The sequence below is a fragment of the Ctenopharyngodon idella genome, chromosome 24 (assembly GCF_019924925.1).
Source record: "Ctenopharyngodon idella isolate HZGC_01 chromosome 24, HZGC01, whole genome shotgun sequence".
NCBI lineage: Eukaryota > Metazoa > Chordata > Actinopteri > Cypriniformes > Xenocyprididae > Ctenopharyngodon > Ctenopharyngodon idella.
The window spans coordinates 24,634,150-24,654,998 of record NC_067243.1 but is presented as its reverse complement, the minus strand read 5'-3'; the positions used below and the strand labels follow the sequence as shown (position 1 = coordinate 24,654,998).

At 39.2% G+C, this 20,849-nt stretch overlaps 1 protein-coding gene across 5 annotated transcripts in view; it reads left to right on the top strand.

Annotated features, from left to right (window-relative positions):
- ano3 (anoctamin 3) overlaps positions 1-20,849 on the top strand; it is a 120,762-nt gene that overhangs the window by 43,618 nt on the left and 56,295 nt on the right. For 3 of the 5 annotated variants that reach the window (XM_051884541.1, XM_051884542.1, XM_051884544.1), the window contains 7 exons: positions 3,603-3,733; positions 4,113-4,268; positions 9,249-9,349; positions 9,436-9,480; positions 9,859-9,993; positions 12,334-12,440; positions 16,060-16,146. In XM_051884541.1, the coding sequence (XP_051740501.1) occupies positions 3,603-3,733; positions 4,113-4,268; positions 9,249-9,349; positions 9,436-9,480; positions 9,859-9,993; positions 12,334-12,440; positions 16,060-16,146 (762 nt within the window). The remainder of the gene's footprint in view (positions 1-3,602; positions 3,734-4,112; positions 4,269-9,248; positions 9,350-9,435; positions 9,481-9,858; positions 9,994-12,333; positions 12,441-16,059; positions 16,147-20,849) is intronic. The other 2 variants (XM_051884543.1, XM_051884545.1) reach the window with 1 other exon arrangement.

Here is a 20,849-nt window from a genome sequence, read left to right as displayed (position 1 = left end):
AGAGATCAAACCCAAGTCCTGACAGTACCCTCCTCCCATGAGTGCCTACAGGTGCACTCATTGACTGAGAGGGTTGGCAATGATGAAATTCCTCAATTCCACAGCGCCTGGAAGCAAATAATCAACTGACAATGAATGCAGGAACCCCCTCAATCATCAGGGGAGGAGGGGGAGAAGAGGAAGAAACAGAAGGGAGATGGGGAGAACTGGACCGGATCAGCACCTCCGCCTTGCCATTTAACCACAAGCTGGTCTGTAGCGGTTTAGATGGGAAGGCTAAAGCCTTTAACAAAGATGCCTCACCCTGCGAAAGATAGCTGGCCATTGTCTCCTCTCCAGGTGGCATCCTCATAAGCACCCCACATTTAAATAATCTCTTCCAGGATCTTTCCACTTCAGTGTGCAGATGCAGAAGAAATGGAAGGCTCGCGGGGGAGGGATGATCATGGCCCACCAGGAATCGTTCATCGAGTCTAACCCAAATTACTTTCTCCTGTTTCTCACATGGTCAAGATAGATTCAACCTGGCCATGGCGTGGGCCATTACATCTAGTACTTCCCAGTAAGCAGGGCTGATGGAAGAAGAGGGCTCAACAATTTCACTGTCTTCACCCCCTCCAACTACATCCAGCTCCTCAGAGCTAGATGGTGCCAAAAACATGCCCTCTGCTAAATCGGAAGTTACCATAGAATGGGCTTCCTGATCCAGCAGATTGCACGAACTGGCAAACGAGGATTGAGAAAGCGAAACCGCTTTCTGAAAATTAGCGTGAGGTTATATGTGCCTCAGACACCGGTCATGCTGATTGCGTTCCCCATAGCATCAACACCAAGATGCAGTGTTGAAGTTCACTTCAAAAGGGAACTCACAATCTTACAATGACAGTCATTACTAGGGCGTTATTATGCTTTTCACTTCAATACTGCTCCAAATATTCCTTCTGAAGGATTCGGTAATACTTGAGTCATTAATAGTGGGTTATTATCTTCACTTTAGAATTATGCATTATTTTTCGCATTAAATATGAAACTGTATATAGTTCCTTAGTAGTTCTTTAGTAGTAGGAAAAAAATTATGTACTACCGCATTCAACTGAGTGCTATTACATACTAATTGTAGTTATTATAATGTTAATATTGTGTTACTCATTTATTCCTTTGTAGTTATTCATTAATTACAGAATTCTAAAATGTTTTCCACATTTCTCTTAAAAGGGTGAAATCTGCATACATTTTCCTCACTGCTTAGGTTAGTCACTAGTGAAAGGTCTTGTGGCGCCATCAGAACAAGGTACCTATGAGCAAAGATAGCATTATGCAGGTCATGTACTTTCAGAGGTGTACTACACTTGTCAAACAGTTGTCAGTGAAATAGACCTAATTGGATTTGAAAGGTTGTTTTTCGCTTGACAAAGGGCCTTGAATTTAAGCAACGAGGCTTTAAAAAAAACTGCTAACACAAAGTTATTGCTTTCATCACCAATATTTGTCCACTTTATCTTCTCTGAGATTGCTGCTGACTGCTGTAGTCATTAACCCTTATTAGCTCTACAGGTGTGTAGACGAGATAGCTTGTTCCAAGTGCTGCTCAAATGTTCTTAGTGAAGTTGCTGGAATCATTTCCAAGTGCTGACACTGCCGGAATCCTCTAAAGAACAGCATTATATTTTCCCTTGAGTTTAGTACCACCCACTAATGGCCATCATTTTGATACAACACTCCTGCCAGAAGATCTTTTAGCAAAAGCACCTGACCTGATGAGCTCACCACAATGGCAGAATGAATTATGGATAATGAGTTCTGAGCCAGCTGATTTTCATATAGTTATTCTGTGGCTTTAGTGCACATGCTCATACAGAGAAATTTCAGGTCTGCCTTTTGTAGTAACAGTACTAAGGACTGGACCATTACCTGGGTGACAACAGAGTTTTCAGTAGTCTACAAAACCTGAAAACTGCTCTCCAAGGCTGCATTTATTTGATCAAAAATATGTTAAATATAGTAATATTTTGAAATATTATAAGTTCATCCGTACACTCACTTGCCTTAGTCTGTCACACAAACATGTGCTTGTCCATGGAGATATATCTGTCTATCCAGCTATTGTTGCTTATTATCTTCCAAACTAATTACAGTACTTGTTTTACTTCCGTGTGGAATTATGTAACTGTTGCTTATAAATTTCTGGTTAATTGCCTTAGGCTTCGGGGGGTTCAAACTAGGGCTGTCACGATATCAGTTTTTTCACACCACGGTCATCATGGCCAAAATAATTCACGGAAATGATATATTGCTTTATCTATAGAAACCTTGAAAAAAAAAAAAAAAAAAAAAAAATCAGTCAAATTCATCTTTACTTTGTCTATTTTGTGTTTTGCTTTCTTTTTTAGCCAACGAATTGCACCATTGCACACAACAATTACAACAATTGAGATTCTGGCTTTCTTTGGCTTCTTTGACACTGCCTAAGAAATAACTAGGAGAGAGAAAATACTGTGAAGTTCAACAGTATTATTAATAAGCTTTAACAACACAACTAATACCTTATTAGAACCCAAATCCAAGAAATGGAATAGTCAAAATGTCAGTCAAAACATCTCTATCTGCATTTTATTCAGCTAAAGAGATAGTTAGATGTCTTTGTCCATAAAAGTTTAAAAATCTCACGGGTCCATGAAGGGGTCCATGAAGGCAGACCCCAACACTAGCATAAGCTGAAGGGACCCTCACAGACCCCCAGAGAGGGATATATCTCCTGAAAGCTATTGACTGATACCTCACCTCTGTATCTTCTCTACGACCACCTTACCGGTAGTCTGAAGACGCCAGAGTGTGAGATCAGAGCATCAAAGAGAGAGGTTTCTCTTTCTCCTTAACACAGATGCCTCTCTTCTTTGACACTGCCTAAAAAATAACTAGGAGAGAGAAAATACTGTGAAGTTCAACAGTATTATTAATAAGCTTTAACAACACAACTAATACCTTATTAGAACCCAAATCCAAGAAATGGCATAGTCAAAATGTCAGTCAAATCATCTCTATCTGCATTTTATTCAGCTAAAGTGATAGTTAGATGTCTTTGTCCATAAAAGTTTAAAAATCAAGGGATGTAAATATAACACAGAAAGGCGTCAGCAGTTAACAGGTTAATATAGCATTTTATGTTTTAAGACTAGCAAAATAATTGCAACTTACTCACTGTATAGTGAGTAAGGTTGATGAAAAGCATAGAATATTTATTTATATTTTATATATTCTGTATATTTTGAGCAGTCGGTGGACTAGCATATCGTCAGATATGCTAATTGATCGCTCAGACAACACTTTTTTTTTTTTTAGATAAATGTTTTGTAGAACAGTGGTTCTCAGGGTGCTTCAAAGAGGCCCTAATAAGTCTTTATTATTTACATTTAGTTATATTAAAAATCTTATTAAAATGCTAAAAAAAAAAAACCCACAAAAAATGAAATAATAAACAAGCAAAATGATAAATAAAACATTTCTAAATGTTGTGTTTTATGCACCAGTTGCACATCCGTATTCATCACCATTTCATCTTAATGAGTTATTTTCTTAGAACCCAGTTTTTCACTCTTGGACAGACACAGGTCAGGATGTCTATATGGAAGAGAAGGAGGTGGGGGATTTTGCACCTAAAACAGATGAAACGCTCCTCGTCCACCAGAAGCCAGTGTCCAGAGGAAAGCTAGAGGCCCACACAAAATCCATACAGGTACTACATCTCTCTTCTTAGAAGCAACTTCTGAGAGACTACCAACCTATTCAATCTTGAGTAGAATTTTTTAAAAATGTAAAAGTAGCTATTTATAAATGCTTATCACATTAAAATGTCATCATAGTCATTAGTTTAAATGATGAATCAGCAGAATATAAACATCAATTTATAGGCCAACGGCTAAAAATTCCCTCTTGAAATTTGAATGGGTCTTTACAAAAGATTTTTTACAAAATGTACAAAAATGTCTGTGGTAACAGGTCTTTCCCATTTTTTTTTTTCTGCAACAAATTACAGTTCTACCTCAAAAGTGATTTTGGACATTTTGGTATTTTCTATTGCTTCATATTTTCCAATAAAATCTAATTGTTTTAAGGGGAACAGTCTAGAAAACCCCTCAGGATTGATGTTTAGAGATGGGAAGAAGCGTATCGACTACATCTTAGTGTATAAGAAATCCAGCCCTCAGGTGGAGAAGAGGTGCACATTTGAGAGGAACCTGCGGGCGGAAGGTCTAATGCTGGAAAAGGAGGTACAAAACAATTTTTTTCAATACATGACTGTGGTATATTAACATAATTTGTTTGGATTGATTCCTTTCACCTTTAAGGAAAGAAGACAGAACCATCACCAAAGTTAGCTGTCTTGCTATTGGCTGTCTACAGGATGCTGCCTTTAAATGCTTCCTCTTCATAGAGAGCAGCTCTGTCTCTCCTAATTGATTCTAATAGAGTATTATGTTAGCTTATTGCTACACTAACTATGCAATGTTCTAATAAATATAAAAAACATATTGTTGCTGACTACATTTTTGAATAGCCTTCATGTAGCAATATTGTATTACAATGGTCCCTACGTGGGCAGCTCACTAGGTTTTAGAACAACCCTAATTACTGTCAGTCAAGAGTCAAAAACATCTTATGGTTATGTACGTAAACCAGGTTCCCTGAGAAGGGAGCGAGACGTTGCGTCAGTAGCTGTCGCTATGGGGGAACGTGTCCCATGAAGCCCAGTGTCTGAAGCACTTGTGAATTCACTCCAATCTTATTTGCTGGTGGCATCTCGTTTCCTTCTCAAGTTACCGGGTTTATCATACCAGCTTAGTCCACCTCATCTCGTCTAAACCATGAGAATACCAACCGACCCTAGAGAGGGGAGCCTATAACCCCGCTTTAGGCCCCAATTTGAAAAATTGGGGAGGGTGTTAAGTGAAAGAGTGGACTGCTATGCTGGAGGGAGGGAACCCTATGAATGTGAAGGGGTTGCATCATCTCACCACAACCAACACCTTCAGTGGCCCTCAGCAGACCTTACATCACAGGATCATGCTGAACAATAGCATTAGCTTGGACCATATAAGCGAATTGCATCATCTTACCGTGACTTCACACTCTTAATGTTAGTCCATACTCTGTGCAAAAACAGGATCTACATAAGCATTAGGTAGGGTACTCCTAGTGAAGTGAATAGACATAAACTATGTCCGCTCTAATCTCCAAGCCTAAAAGCTATAGAGGGCGTTAGGGCTGTCTGAAGCCCTATCTACTTCTTTAACTCCTCTGTAAGAAAACTCTCACGGGTCCATGAAGGCAGACCCCAACACCAGCATAAGCTGAAGGGACCCTCACAGACCCCCAGAGAGGGATATATCTTCTGAAAACTACTGACTGATACCTCACCTCTCTATCTTCTCTACGACCACCTCACCGGTAGTCTGAAGACACCAGAGTGTGAGATCAGAGCATCAGTGAGAGAGGTTTCTCTTGCTCCTTAACACAGATGCCTCTCTGTGGCAACTATAGCAACTAGTGTATGGTCAAAGCACCGGCCATGTGCTTTGTGGCACAGATGGTCATATCTGTGGCTTACACAGCTTTTTTTTAAAGGACTGCCTCAGTAGATAATACCACTCAATAGGTAGGCCTGGTATCCCCCCAGCATCTGTGCCCCAACACCCTCCTTGTCACATATGCCTTGCCATGAGCCTCATGGTGGTAACGCAAAGGAGGCAGACATATTTGATAATATCTGCCTCGAACCCTCTTCCCACCTGCAACCTTACGATCGAAGCCACTGCATTGCTTCAGCAGACATGGGGCCTGACATGGCAAGCGAGTCAAGCGAGAAGGGAGCTCCCTCACTGCGACAGAGCCGAACGCACTCGCTCTACCCCCATTGGCAAGATAAGAACCTTCATAGAGGATACAGCACCAGGGAAGAGAGCTCACATGCATCTCTTCAACCGGGACATCTTTGTATATTGCTGCTCACACGGCCCCTCCTCATGCGAATAGTTAGACTACATGATAGACACTATACAAGCTGAATACAGATTCCTCCATAATCTCCACACTGGGAGGAATAAAAGGCTCACAGACTTATATGTGGGGCAGTGGAGGTGGCGTATTATTAATAACATTTGCTCTTAGCCAAAATCGGATCCGGCCACAGGGTGGCTTCCTGAAAAGACATGAGAGCAACAGAGCTAGCAGGAGAAGCACAAGAAGGGAAAATTCTCATCAGACTACTCCCCATTCTCCACCTACAATCCCCATGATTGATCCCGCCCTATTGTCTTGGCAGCCACAGGACTGAATAAATCGTCATAGGACACGATTTGCAGACTCTCGACTCTCATCCCTCAAGAGAGAGTCAAGCTTGATTCTCATCGCTCTTGATTCAAGATCTGCTGACATGTAATGCAGGCACCCTTTTGTATACTCAGGCACTTCCTTGAAAGGGAACTCAAAATTTGTGTACATTTTTATAAGTTTGTGTCTAGTGTGGTTTCTTAGATAACCAGTGTTCTATATTGGTAGCTGAACACCTGAACTCTACTTTATCAAACCTACTTTTCTTCTCCCAGATCTGTCATACCATTTTTATACTGAGCACAACTCAGTTTAAACAAGGCATTAGTCATACTATTTTTTACCTCTGTATCTCTTCTCTAGGTGTGCTTGTAATGTCGGAACATATACAGTGAAATGAGTTTCACCTTTTTCCAAACTTGCTAACAACATCAGCTTTTCCTAGATCTGCCACATACTGGGTCTACATATGTTTCAACACTCTTTAAAAATTAACAGAGCTGATTTTCAACAAGGTAATAGTGAAATGAGGAGCTTAACCTTCAGGAAATGTTGACCCCCATGTTACCACAATAATTACACTTAAAGGTACACTATGCAACTTTTGGACCTCTAGTGGTGTAAAAACAAAACTGCATGCATTTTGCGGAAGAACAATGTTTTGGTTGTGCTTTGGCTCTGCATGACTGTGCATGACTATGGTTATCCTACTGCTCATAAAACATTCACTACTAGGCTTACAAGATACCAGTTTAGATGGAAAGGATCTTAAGCTGACTACCTGAAGACGTTACTGTAGCTATACCCATTGATACAGTACTTCCTTGAAAATAAATTCCAGCACAGCGCTACAACCACCATAATGAAATGGCCCTTCACAATAAATAATGCTTTACAATGAACTCTGTCAGAGAGCTACAAATGGCAATTTATCTTCAATAATCTGTTTGAGATTTAGCCTGAGTCAACTTTTCTCACTCGTTGTGACAACTAACCTATGCCACTCCCACACCATACACAAGTCAAAGTAGTCAAAGCATCATTTCACTTTTTACGGTGAACGATGAACAGAGGAAACTAAGGGTTTAAGTACACAGAGTAATCAACAGAACCAAGAGCAGGTGAGGACCTAATGAGTAACTATGGAAATGAATAATGACCAGGAACACAGGCAAAATGAGAACAGGGAAAATTAAACCAAAACACAATGAATGCAGAGCCGAAGGGGAAGAGGGATGAAGCACAGCTAAAGGCCCGGAAATCAGTAGCACAGACGGAGCGATAATTGACCAAGGTGGAGCCAGAGGTATGAGGGAGCCGGTTGAGCCATAAGGACGACAGCCCCAGGTGGAGCCAAGGGAGAAAGAAGCCAGGTGGAGCATCTAGTCAACTGGAAGACCCGAGGCAGATCCACGCAGCAGAGTGGAGTTAACAGAGGGGGAGCCTAGAGAGACTGAAGGGAGCCAGCAGAGGTGAGGCAGAGAGGTGGGAGAGGGAGACTGGGTGGGACCATTGGAGACACAGGAGAATTGGAGCTGGACAGGACCAGCAGAGATGCAGGAGACTTGGAGCTGTGCAGGACCAGTGGAGACGAAGGAGAATTGGAGCTAAGTGGTACCAACAGGGACAGGAGACTCAGGGAAATATCCTCTTTCATTTCCTCAATACTCTACAGAGGTTAACAGCGAGGGTGTGGGCAAGGCTCCTGGGACAGGCGGTGTTGCCATCTTACGCAACTGGTCAGACTTTCAATTGGGAAAGTCTGATCAGCTCAGACGTTGTCCTTGCCGCTGGCATCACGGCAGGCTCGGGCTCTTTGTCTGCAGTGGGCTCTGGCCTAGGCTCCATGCAGGGTGTAGAAGGTGGCTGACTGGGCTCTAATTCCGGAGTGGGGCTGGTGATGTCTTTCTCAGCGGTTCACCATCAACCACTCCACAAACGCAGCAAAAGTTCCCCAAGGACCAACATTGGGCAGGCGTGCCTTTGTGTGCTCATTCAAGCTGGCCTGAAAAAACTCAGGGAACTTTGTGAGGCACGCCAGATCTAGAAAGTCTTTAGTGTGGTTCTTGAGGTTACTCTGCTCCTGCTCTAGGCAGAGCAGGTGGACTGCTGGTAAGTCCATTTTCTTTACTTTTCTTTACTTTTAGTTTCCATGTTCTGTTACGTTTTGTGGCTGTAATGAGTGCACAACAATAGGAAAATATAACAAATAAATAAATCCAAAAAGACACAAGCAAGTAATTACACAGAATACTATATAACACAACAATACATTATACAAATACAACACAGAACAGAAGAAACTAAGGTTTTAAATATACAGACAGAATAATCAACAGAACTAAGAACAGGTGAAGAACTAACGAGTAACTATGGAAACTAATAATGACCAGGAGCACATGCAAAATGAGAACAGGGAAAATGAAACCAAAACACAATGAAACTAAACAGAACTAAACCTAACCCTGACACCGGTAACTTACAATTCTATTACTTTTTTAGTTAATATTTATATTGAATTTCATACACATATTAATATGTAGATGTTTATTTAATTACACAAATCAAAATTTTAAAATGTATTTAGATGCAAAATTTAAATTAATAACTAATATAAGGTTAATAGAAAAAAAAACAATTTTGAAAATTCATATTTTTGATCTTCTGAATTTGAATATCAGCATTTTCTGAAGGTTAAATGTCTCTTTTACTGAAGAAGAAGAAGAAAAAAAAAAGAAAGACTTCAACACGTCCAGACTATATTTGGTACTCCCTTTTTGGTGTCCTCTTTTTGAACAGTCTGCTTCTTAATAACCAACTAACTAACTAACTAATTCCAGAAATATTTTAAAACCAATACATCTTAATTATATGCCTGTGTTTATTATACGCTGATAATGATTTGTCTTTCACTTTGACAGCCCTCATTAACCAACAGTGATATCATGTTTGTGAAGATTCATGCACCATGGGACACGCTGTGTAAATATGCAGAGCAAATGAACATTCGAATGCCTTTCAGGTAGAGCTTACTGTCACTGTGTTGTACTAAACTTCATACTTTAAGTAAATTCAATGTGATCATATGATATATGTATATATTTATAGGAAAAAGTGTTACTTCACAGACTGGAAGAAAAAAACTATGGGAAGGTAAGATATTGCAGGTAGATCTTACTGTTCTGTGTTTCCACATATATGGCTGGTAGTTAATGTTTTTATTTTATTTGCATTATAGTCAAGAGCCCATTCAGTACATCTATTTTGTTAATTTACTTGAATTTAATTTGAGTCATACTGTAGCTGTGGAAAATTAAAGATTAATTAGCTTGATATTTGTTGTGCATCTCAGGGACTAAATCAATCAGGTTCGATTTAATTTGCATCAAAAAAGACTTCAACTCTAGAAGTGACTGTAAGTTTGAAGTGGAGAAACTACCATTAAACTACCTGTCATTTTTTTAGCCTGCTTATTGGGGATAATACCTCTTTTTTTTTTTGACAAATGCTAATGCAAATATATCTCTACAGTCAATTTCAGCTGAGATTTCGTCAGTTGAAGAGCTGGTTGCCCAGGAATCCTATGAAACTGGATAAGGAGGCCTTACCAGATCTGGAGGAAACCGACTGCTACACCGCCCCCTTCAGCAGGGCCAGAGTGCACCAGTACGTTCCTCTTTCGTAACCTTGTTATAAACAAATTTCATATTTTCTCAAACAACCTTATATAGGTCTATTTTACCTATACAGAACAGAAAACCTTTTGCTTTTTGGAAATATGATACTGCAATTCAATAGCTGAAACCTGAAGCTGAAACCACAATCCTGCAACCTTCATCAACCAATGAATGGATTTCAGCCTCAGCTGACCCTTTCATGGCAGATTTTATGATGGAAGCACTTTTAGACGGTGTACTTGATGTACTTGAACTTGATGACTGTTTGTGAATGCACAAGTCACTGGTTGCTGACATCCACTTTACAGATCAGAGATCAGTGTAAATGCATGACCTCATAAATTACTGTGTCCTGGGGCAAAAGAGTTTTTTTTATTATTAAAGAAAAGTACTATTAGCAAGGGTTAATCTGAGGTCAGACAGAAGTGTTGTATGCATAGAAATGTTGAAATTGGGCAAGTAGGGTTTAATGTCTTTCCATAACTTCCAAAACACATAATAGATAATAAAAAGATTATCATAATACAGACTTTTTGACAGCAACAAAAGGGTGAATCTTATAAAACCTGTCAAAAATGTGTTAAGAAATATATATATTGCATATAGATAAATGGCGTTATTTTAGTATTATTTATAATATTTTAGTATTTATTAACATTAATTAGCTTGAATTAGCTTTTATCTTTATATTTTTAGTTTTCATTTTAATTTTAGATTAAGTTTTAGTAATTTTGAACAAATTTTTAGGATTTGGGTTCTATTTAGCTTTAATTTATTTATTCATTGTTACTTTTTGCAATTCTTGTACTTCAGCTAGCGGCTCCTGACTGTAAATTTAGGTAGGGTCTTTGCGCTAGCATATGATAAACATTTTGTAAGCTTTATATTCTAATTGCTGAACACATGCAGAAAAACTTTGGCAATCGTCCTTGCATTATTTACCTGAGGGTGGAGCTCTAATGTTGATTGACAGTCACGCATAGAATGCTATCTTAGTATTGCCTTAATGTAGTAATTATTGTCTCTGAATGTTGGTTTAGAATGTTACAAGTTTTGGAGGAATTTCGGTGAGATTCATTTCTATTCTTAGAACAAACATAAATCAAACACAACAGAACTATATTAAGGCTATTCACATTAGCATGTTTAAACTTTCATTAATGTGATACAAAAAAACATTTACAATTTATTATTGATTCAGTTTATATAGGGGTCTGCGCACAATTTACTAATTCGTTCCCTCGATTTGCTAAATCGTGCACACAATTTATAAATCGAGGGAACAAATTAGTAAATCGTGTGCACGATTTAGCAAATCAAGGGAACAGAAAAGTAAATTGTGCGCACGATTTAGTACATCAAGGGAACGAATTAGTAAATTGTGAGCACGATTTACTTTTTTTTTTTGGCATGTCATGTGTGGGGCTCTGTAAAGACATGAGGGAAAGGAGCACAATAATTAGGGAGCAGAGATCATGAGGATCAGGTGAACACAATCAAACATACAAGGACTAGACAGGGACTAAACAAGGGGGTGTCGTAACAGGAAACATGGAGGTGTGCAGAGGAGCACAGTGCCAACACAACATGTGCTCAAGCTCAAGACCAACAAAGAAACATTAAACAAAGGCAAAACAGACAATACTGTCAGAGCAGGACCATGACAGTTTTTCACTAATAGAAAATCCTTTTGCACAATTTCAACAAATACTAAAATAATGGGTAAATAGCACTGTACTTGGCAATTTTTGTTTACATTTATTCATTTTTCCCCACTTTACAGTAACCAGTTCTGAGTTTTTTCTTCTTCTTTTCTTCATGGTAATAAGACTTGGGACGAAACATATTATTAATGTATTATAAGCATGTAATTTATGTTAAGCATTTATACATCATTGTAGTTCTTGTAGATCTGCCGTAAATGTAAATAATGTATCTTAATTTGCTAAAATGAATTGTCCTTAATAGTCTTAAAATAGGCGTTGTGTTTTTAAAGTAAGATTTTAATTCTGATTCCTTTCTTTTGATTTTGAGGTGCAGCATGACCTGAACGTGTACTTGATATGTTCTGTGAGATTCATCTAGGAAAAGAAGCCCTTCTTTAATGTGAATTTGTCTGTATACTGAGATAGCTGGGTGTACTAATCCACACAATCTGGTCTGAGCTTGATGTGTTGGGTCAGCTGCAATTGTTTTCTAATTTGATATTTACACAGACATTCTCGAGGCTGATGTAGCGTATTTTTCTTTACTGTATTCAGTATAGTAGATTAATGCATGCAACCTACAACATATTTGTGTATTAAAACAATGTACTTTTTTCTTGTAGTTTTACCATCAACAACAGAGAGACGTTTTTCTCAAACTCAACCAGAAGCAGAATAGTACATCATGTACTACAGCGCACAAAGTATGAGGATGGGAAGTCTAAGATGGGTAAGAGGGCAGCTAAATTAACCCTAAAACCATCTTCATCAAACATGTCACGCACATTTGTTTCTCACTCCAGTCTCTATGATCTATCTATATCATATACACAATGATATATCATGTCCTCTGACACATAATCTTTTTTTTCATTAATAGTTACATTAAAAAGACTGTAGTCATTTACAATATTGGGTGAATCTCAAAAAAACATACCAGGTCATATATATCCAGCTGAAAACTTCATTACTGGCATCATCAAATTAAATTGCAAATATAATTATAAAATAAAATATTAGATAAAATACTTTAAAATAAGCTGAATTCAAAAAAATAAACACAATAATAGAAGGGTATTTAAAAAAACTAAAATGTTGTTATAAAATTCAACTATTCAGATTGAATTCTAGTACATTAATCTCAGTTTTTTTGTCAATAACTTTATTAGTAAATATTTGAAGAGCTGTGTTATATTTTTATCCTCAATGCCCTACAGTATCCCTTTGACCTTTTTAACTGAATATGCCCCTCAATCTCTCTGTTAGTCCTCTTATTTTAATGTCACGCTTGTGCCTTTCTTATTTGGCTTTCTTGTCTGCGTGCTCTTGTGGTTTTCTGCTGATTAAAGTTGGTCTTGCAAGTAGGATTTTCATGTTAATAAATTAATAATAACCGCCACTCGCTTAGGGCAGATCAGATTGGGAAAAGAACTCTAAATCCCCCATAAATCCCTGTGCTCAATCATGCCACTGCAGCTCAATTCAATGTCCTAGTGAACTCAAAGCATTGGCAGCAAATGAGACATTGATTACAAATCTGGCTTTATTAAACTGAGAATTTTAATGAAATGAAACAAGGTAATATACTTTTGGTACTCAAAATGACTCAGGTTACGTATGTAACTCGGTTCCCTGAGAAGGGAACGAGATGCTGCGTCATGGTTGTTGGCCCTGTGGAAATGCCTTCAGCATGTGCCAGTGTCTAAAATGATGCCAATTCTATTCCCTGACGGTGGTCAGGTGATGAAACATAGAGTGTCATCAAGACCATAAAAGGGCACCTCTGTCATGGAATTCCTAGATTCATTTTGTCTGAAGAAGCCGTGGAGGAATGTGTGAAGTTTGGCAACTTTGTCTTGTTCCCTTCTCAGGGGACCGGGTTACATACGTAACCTGAAACATTCCCTTTCCAGTGAACTCAGTGCTGCGTCATGGTTATTGACGCTATGGGAACGTTAATACCCATGCCACCATACTGAAAAATGCCTGCCCAACAAAGTATGTACAAGCGCAGACTCTGTGGGCAAGCAAAATAGATGAGCCCAGCAGGACCTGAAATCCTGGGGTTGAATCCATATCCATGCTGCAGATGCACCCTTGGATAGCGCCTTAGAAGATGCCACACTCTGAGTAGAGTGGGCTCTGAAATCGCATCAGTAATCCTGTGCAACAAGCACTGCTTGGTGTCAGCAAAAACCATTGCTGTGAATTCCAAACCAACCAACAGTTGATTAGATTTACACCACGTAAATCTTAAGGGCCCTGACTAGGCACAAAAGGTGAAGCCTTTCCTGCTCCGGCAAGTTCAAATGGCAGAGGGAATAAGGAGGACAAGATGAAAGGTCGATAAAGGCACCTTCGGATCGTAATCCTTTCTTGGGTGCAATATGACTTTGACCAGTCCAGGGGCAAAAACTAAGCAGGACGCAGCTACTGAAAGTGCCTGCAAGTCTCCTACTCTTTTGTGATTCATTTACTTCTCTGAGACTGACACCAAGAGCACAATGGAGTGTAAGAAACTAGATACTAGGGAGGCTCCCACAGAGGATGTGGGAGGTGAATATGGCAAGTCGAAACAGCTGCAGGTGACAGCCCTGCTGAAAGATGTTCCTGTAGGAACTATAGCACTGAACCAACCAGGCAGTGGACTGGGTCTAAGTGGCGCTGAATGCACCGCAATGCAAAGAGATGCTACTTCAGAGGATATATTTCCTTGTAGAGGGAGATCTAGGGTTCAACCTGAATCTATGAGCTGATCACCCTCAGGGACCTGCCCACAAGTTCCAAAACTCAGGTCAAGGGTAAAAGATCGACCCCTGCACCTGAATCTCCACGGAGAGCCTTCTAGGAGAGACACTAGGTCCAAGAACCAAAATGGAGCTATAAGTAGCAGGCGTAATCTGTCTTGCTGTACAATCACTTGAACTCATGGGAGCAGAGCTTCGAGGACAATGCATTCTGGGTCTCACGCTGGGGGCAAATTATGCTGAACCATAATATCCAGCCCTAACGGAGATATGAGGGAGGCATCCATTGTGACGACAACTGCAACATGCTGCTCCAGGTCCAGAACACTGCCCTCATCTCCAGGTATTTCATGTGCCATGAAAGATAAGGCCTTCCCAAAGGCCCCGAGCTGGATGACCATCCAGGACGGTCCTCAAGCACGAAAGTCCGCTGCAAAAGTTTTGCGAAGGTAATTTGCCCCCAGTGTGAAACCCTGAGTTAGAATCCGGGGTCTTCCCACAGATAAAGGGTAGATCAAGAAAGAAGATTCTGAGATTAGGTTGAGACATGATAAGCTTGAGCATTAACACTGCCCTCGCAACCTCACATGCTCCAATACCCTCCAAAGATGGGGCGGGCGCAATTCTCCAGCAAGATTGCTGATGAAGATGGGGTGGGAACCCTGCCGGAGGCTGCCGCTCGCCGAAACGCTGAAGGTGGCGGGGTTGGAAGAACAGCTTCACAAAGGCATCAGCCCTTGATGACCCGAACACCTTGGTGCCTCCAGCCCTTGACCTGGTGAGGGATAAACTGCTGAAAAGCTGCTGCTTGTTTCTTAGCTGTCAGCAATAGAGTTGACTGTGTTGCCGAACAGGCCAAACGGCGATATTTCCCTTTTCCTTTTCTCAAGACCAAGATTGGTCTTAAATTCTACAACACTACAATTCAATATCTTATTTTATGTTATACAGGAAAAAAGAAAAATATACAGGTCTGGAATGAAATTTGGGTGAGTAAATGATGACAGAATTTAAATTTTTTTTGTGAGCTATCCCTTTAAAACACATACCTGACATTTATTTCAGACTGAAGATAAACAACAACTGAGAGTTGAAAAGCTTATGAATATTTCAACCAAAAATGAACATTCTGTCATTGTTTTCTCACACAAGTCATTCCAAACCAGTTTGTTCTTTTCCATGCACAGAATGAGGACTGAATATTTCACGCTTAAAAAAGACAAGAAAAACAAAACAAAAACAATGACAGTATCAAATATGTGGTTCATTTGACTCATTAAGGCCCTATCATGCTATTATAAACCAGTTTCATAGATTAAATTAAGAATGATTTTACTCTGCATAAAAGCTTCATCAAAGCAATGCATAATAGCACTTTGTATAAATATAAAATACATTTCTTCATCCATCCATTTGTAGTATTTCAGTCCTTCACCACATACTCATCAAGCCTTGAAACTCCATTCATTATGACTAGCACTAATCACATTATAAACATCACAGAACTGAAACAGGCCACGTCAGTCTGTGTCCCCCATGGTTCTATGTGTGAGCGTGTATTTGCATGTCTCTGCTGGTCACATGGTCTACGTCTCTCTGCAGCTCCTCCGTTGTGTTGTCTGTATCTGCTTAATTATTATGGTCATCACGAGCAGTTCCTCATGGGCCACTCAGGGAGTTCATGGGAAGGTGCGTACAGTGCTATGCAGTCTCTGTTGAATGGGCAAATAGGGATCATCACATCTCTAAAAGTAGCATCAGCAAGACAGAGATTGAGAAAGAAAGTGACAAAGAGTGCTTTCTAATAGAGCTTTGGGTTCAATGTCACAAATTTGAAATGTCCATATCAGATTTCACCACTATGCAAAAAAAAAAAAAAAAAGAAAAGCTTATTAATGGCAAAGTTGAATTTTCAGTGGTGATGCTAATTATAACCATATGTTTCTTTTTCAAGATTCTTTAATTAATATAACATTGAAAAGAACATTATTTATTAGAAATATATATATTTTTCTGTGTATCTATATACAGTATATTGCATAAAGAAAAACAAGCATATTTTTAGAACCATCAAGCTTTAAACATATTCCACATAGCTGTAATACAATTATTTGAATTAATTGTGAGTTTTTAAATCACATGCTACCAATGGATTTGAGAATGTGATTTTTTTTTTTTTCTTTTTTTCTTTTTTCTTTTTTTTTTTTCTTTTTTTCTGGCATAAATATTTAAAACTGAAACTTATTTTACTATGTATCAAGAAAGATTTTTATGCAGTTTAGCAACTGGGAAAATTACCTTTATTTGGTTTTGGATATGTGAATATGACCTGGACATGTTCTAGACTGTTTTTGTAAGATTTACCCATTTAGTGAGTTATGGGGCCAAATTTACTAACACCTTGCACCAGCATAAATCATCTTTTTGCATTACAAAAGTACTGTCACGTTTTTACTAAATCCACATTGAACAATTAGCGATGAAAAGGTGATTTTTTGCGGCTGACTTTTTTGCATATGCATTTGTAGGAGTTTCCCTTTCAGACACAAAATTTATGAGAGGAGAGTATTTAAACAAATTATGCAACGTGATTGCGCTAGTCAATTTAGTGGTCTTTGCGCCATTATTTAACGCCAAAAAACCCATCTTAACCCATTTTTGTGCTTACAGCTCTTGGTAGATTACGTTGGTCATGATGGAAATGAGCTGCTGCATCTGTGTTCTTTAATTTGAGCATTGTCAGTAGATCACCCACAGAACTTTACACTCCCATCGGCGCTTTTATGGGATTGCGGTCTCACGCTAATAATTTGCCGTTTAGTAAATCTGGTCCGATGTGTTTTAGAAGGATTTACAGTATAGAGACAGAAATAGGCAATATAATGAGACAAATGCTTAATTTTAAATTGATATTAAAGCAAGATTTAGGTTTTTTTGTGTTTTCATATTTTTGTTTTTTGCACCATAAACAAGGTGGGAAATTAACACCTGCAACCTGCCAAACGGTTACTTTGCCTTATCTGCCAGTCACTATAGTGGACACTTATAAGACATCTTAGATTGGCCTGTGACAAGAAACTATTGCTTATATAAATAATTTATTTTTTAATTCCACTAAAGTCAAAATTTCAAGAACATTGATTTTATATTCACCACTGTTGCTACTACAGAAACACTACAGTGGAATTGCTACTTTTTTATTATTACTTTAGTATCCACTTGGTGTTTTGGACATTCCTCATAAAAATAGCTTTAGCTAAATTAATTTATCATGACAATTTTGGGCCATTTTCTGTCCATTTCTTCTTGCAGCTATTGGATGTAGGCTTAATCACATTGCTGAAGCTGACGACTAACCCAGGCCCTCACTTGCACCAGCATATTGAAAAACAAGCTCCACTACTATTTACGGGATTGTGCTCCTATTGCTGCACTTTCCTTTGGCCCAATCTCATTTCTGCTGTTATCTGTCTGCAAATGAGTTTCCTGCAATAAGCCAAACATGCTGTGGAACTGATGTTATGTTAGCAGCAGGACAAGCTAATCAAGTAGTAAAATCACAAAATAAACACAGTCAGACGCATCCTGCTATGTAATTTATTGAAAAAACAATGTGATTTTATTTCTTAGCATATAAAAACATATTTCCAAATATCTTTCTTTGAAAGGGAACATTTGTTAGTTGTCATACCATAATTTAGTTGACATACCACAAAATGTAAAATTAGTCAAAGAGGCCATCTTACCCCACTACTACATATATATATTTGTCAAAGTGCAATTGATATAAAATACTAAACTATTCTATTTGAAAATTTGTTTTGACAATATAGTTAAATAATTGAATAACCATTGACAGACAAAGCAGAATCCTAGTAAAAGAGATTCATCTGACGTCAGGGTTTTGTCACTTCGGTCTGGTTTATTCTTGGTTTTGTGACAGAGCCCTGACTCTCATGTATCATCTTGTCTTTGTGTGAGCGTGCAGCTTCGAGTGTGCTTGATCTGTGCTCTCTTTCATCTGCGTGCTTTGTCTCATGCGCGGAGTGTGGTGTTTGGATCCCAGCACTCCTGTCTATTTCGTTTTCGGTTCAGTGTCAGGGTTTGGACATTAATGCTATATGTTTTGTCTTTTGTTTTTATGTCTTGTGTGTTTGTGTCGAGCGCCTGGTCTTTGTGTTCATTGGCCACATGCTTTCATGTTGTCATGTTTTGTATGGAAACACAGTCGGTGAGAGCTGCATGCTCGTGTCATGTTTTGTGTGAGTACATGGCTTTGTTTTGTTTGTTTCTACGTACCATGTGCTCCGCTCTCTATTGTCTTTATCCCACCCCTCTTGTTACCTGATTATTGGTTCATTTACCCCATCTATCCTCCCTTGTTACCCTTCTCATCTTCTTCCTTATTTATTCCCCTTGTGTTTTCTCTCCTGTGCTGGTTCGTTTTTGTTCCCCGACTTGTACTTCCCGTTGCCGGTTAAATCCGTTACCATGTTGGCTGTAGTTTGGCTTCTGTTTTTGCCCAGTTTTGTGTTGCTTTTACATTTTTGTTCATAAAACCCTTTTTTGAGCTTCCCTGGCTTTCCTGAATTTGGGTTCTGTTTGCAAAAACCCGACATTTGAAATTTCATTGACATTTGACTTACTGCATATACAAGCATGGGGTCTAGTCAGTGATTTTATTGCCGTCCGAATCCGGAATTTTTCTCCCACCATCCGCATAAAAATCCCCGGCCGAATCATGTTTTTTGACAAACGTCAAGGTCGTGTGGTAATTGCCTTCCGAATCCACATCTCTGAGTTCATGAGAGGAGCTCAATTCAAAATTCACCATTTTGACCACTGTGGAAAACAACGTATGAAGTGTTTACAAGAACAATATTTTATCACCGCTCCACCTCAGTGAAAAATTCACATTTTCATTTGAAATGGGCCTTTATAGGAATACAATTTTAAAATGTATAATATACAATTATATACATTTACAATTATAAACCAAGCAGCTTTATGTTTATCTACTGTAAATAAGAGGCTGCATTAACTTATTTCCATTAATTTCCATATTTTTAAAATGACATCCATCATTTTGAAATAAAATGCAAGACAGAAAACGTCTCAGGTTACGTATGTAACCATGGTTCCCTGAGAACCAGGGAACGAGACTCTGCGTTTGAAATGCTATGGGGAACGTCACACGTGACCCGGTGTCTGAAAGCAAACTATCCAACGACTCCAATCCCTATTGGCCGGCGACAGCCTATGACGTAATATGGCGCTACCCGGAAGTATAAAAGGAGCGCCTGGAGAAATAGTCAGTATCTATCGTCTTGAGGGACTGTTCTGCAGGCAGGCAGCCCGAAGCATGGCAAGGAAACGCAGAGTCTCGTTCCCTGGTTCTCAGGGAACCATGGTTACATACAGTGGGTACGGAAAGTATTCAGACCCCCTTAAATTTTTCACTCTTTGTTATATTGCAGCCATTTGCTAAAATCATTTAAGTTCATTTTTTTTCCTCATTAATGTACACACAACACCCCATATTGACAGAAAAACACAGAATTGTTGACATTTTTGCAGATTTATTAAAAAAGAAAAACTGAAATATCACATGGTCCTAAGTATTCAGACCCTTTGCTGTGATACTCATATATTTAACTCAGGTGCTGTCCATTTCTTCTGATCATCCTTGAGATGGTTCTACACCTTCATTTGAGTCCAGCTGTGTTTGATTATACTGATTGGACTTGATTAGGAAAGCCACACACCTGTCTATATAAGACCTTACAGCTCACAGTGCATGTCAGAGCAAATGAGAATCATGAGGTCAAAGGAACTGCCTGAAGAGCTCAGAGACAGAATTGTGGCAAGGCACAGATCTGGCCAAGGTTACAAAAAAATTTCTGCTGCACTTAAGGTTCCTAAGAGCACAGTGGCCTCCATAATCCTTAAATGGAAGACATTTGGGATGACCAGAACCCTTCCTAGAGAGCTGGCCGTCCGGCCAAACTGAGCTATCGGGTGAGAAGAGCCTTGGTGAGAGAGGTAAAGAAGAACCCAAAGATCACTGTGGCTGAGCTCCAGAGATGCAGTCGGGAGATGGGAGAAAGTTGTAGAAAGTCAACCATCACTGCAGCCCTCCACCAGTCGGGGCTTTATGGCAGAGTGGCCCGATGGAAGCCTCTCCTCAGTGCAAGACACATGAAAGCCCGCATGGAGTTTGCTAAGATGGTGAGAAATAAGATCTGGTCTGATGAGACCAAGATAGAACTTTTTGGCCTTAATTCTAAGCGGTATGTGTGGAGAAAACCAGGCACTGCTCATCACCTGTCCAATACAGTCCCAACAGTGAAGCATGGTGGTGGCAGCATCATGCTGTGGGGGTGTTTTTCAGC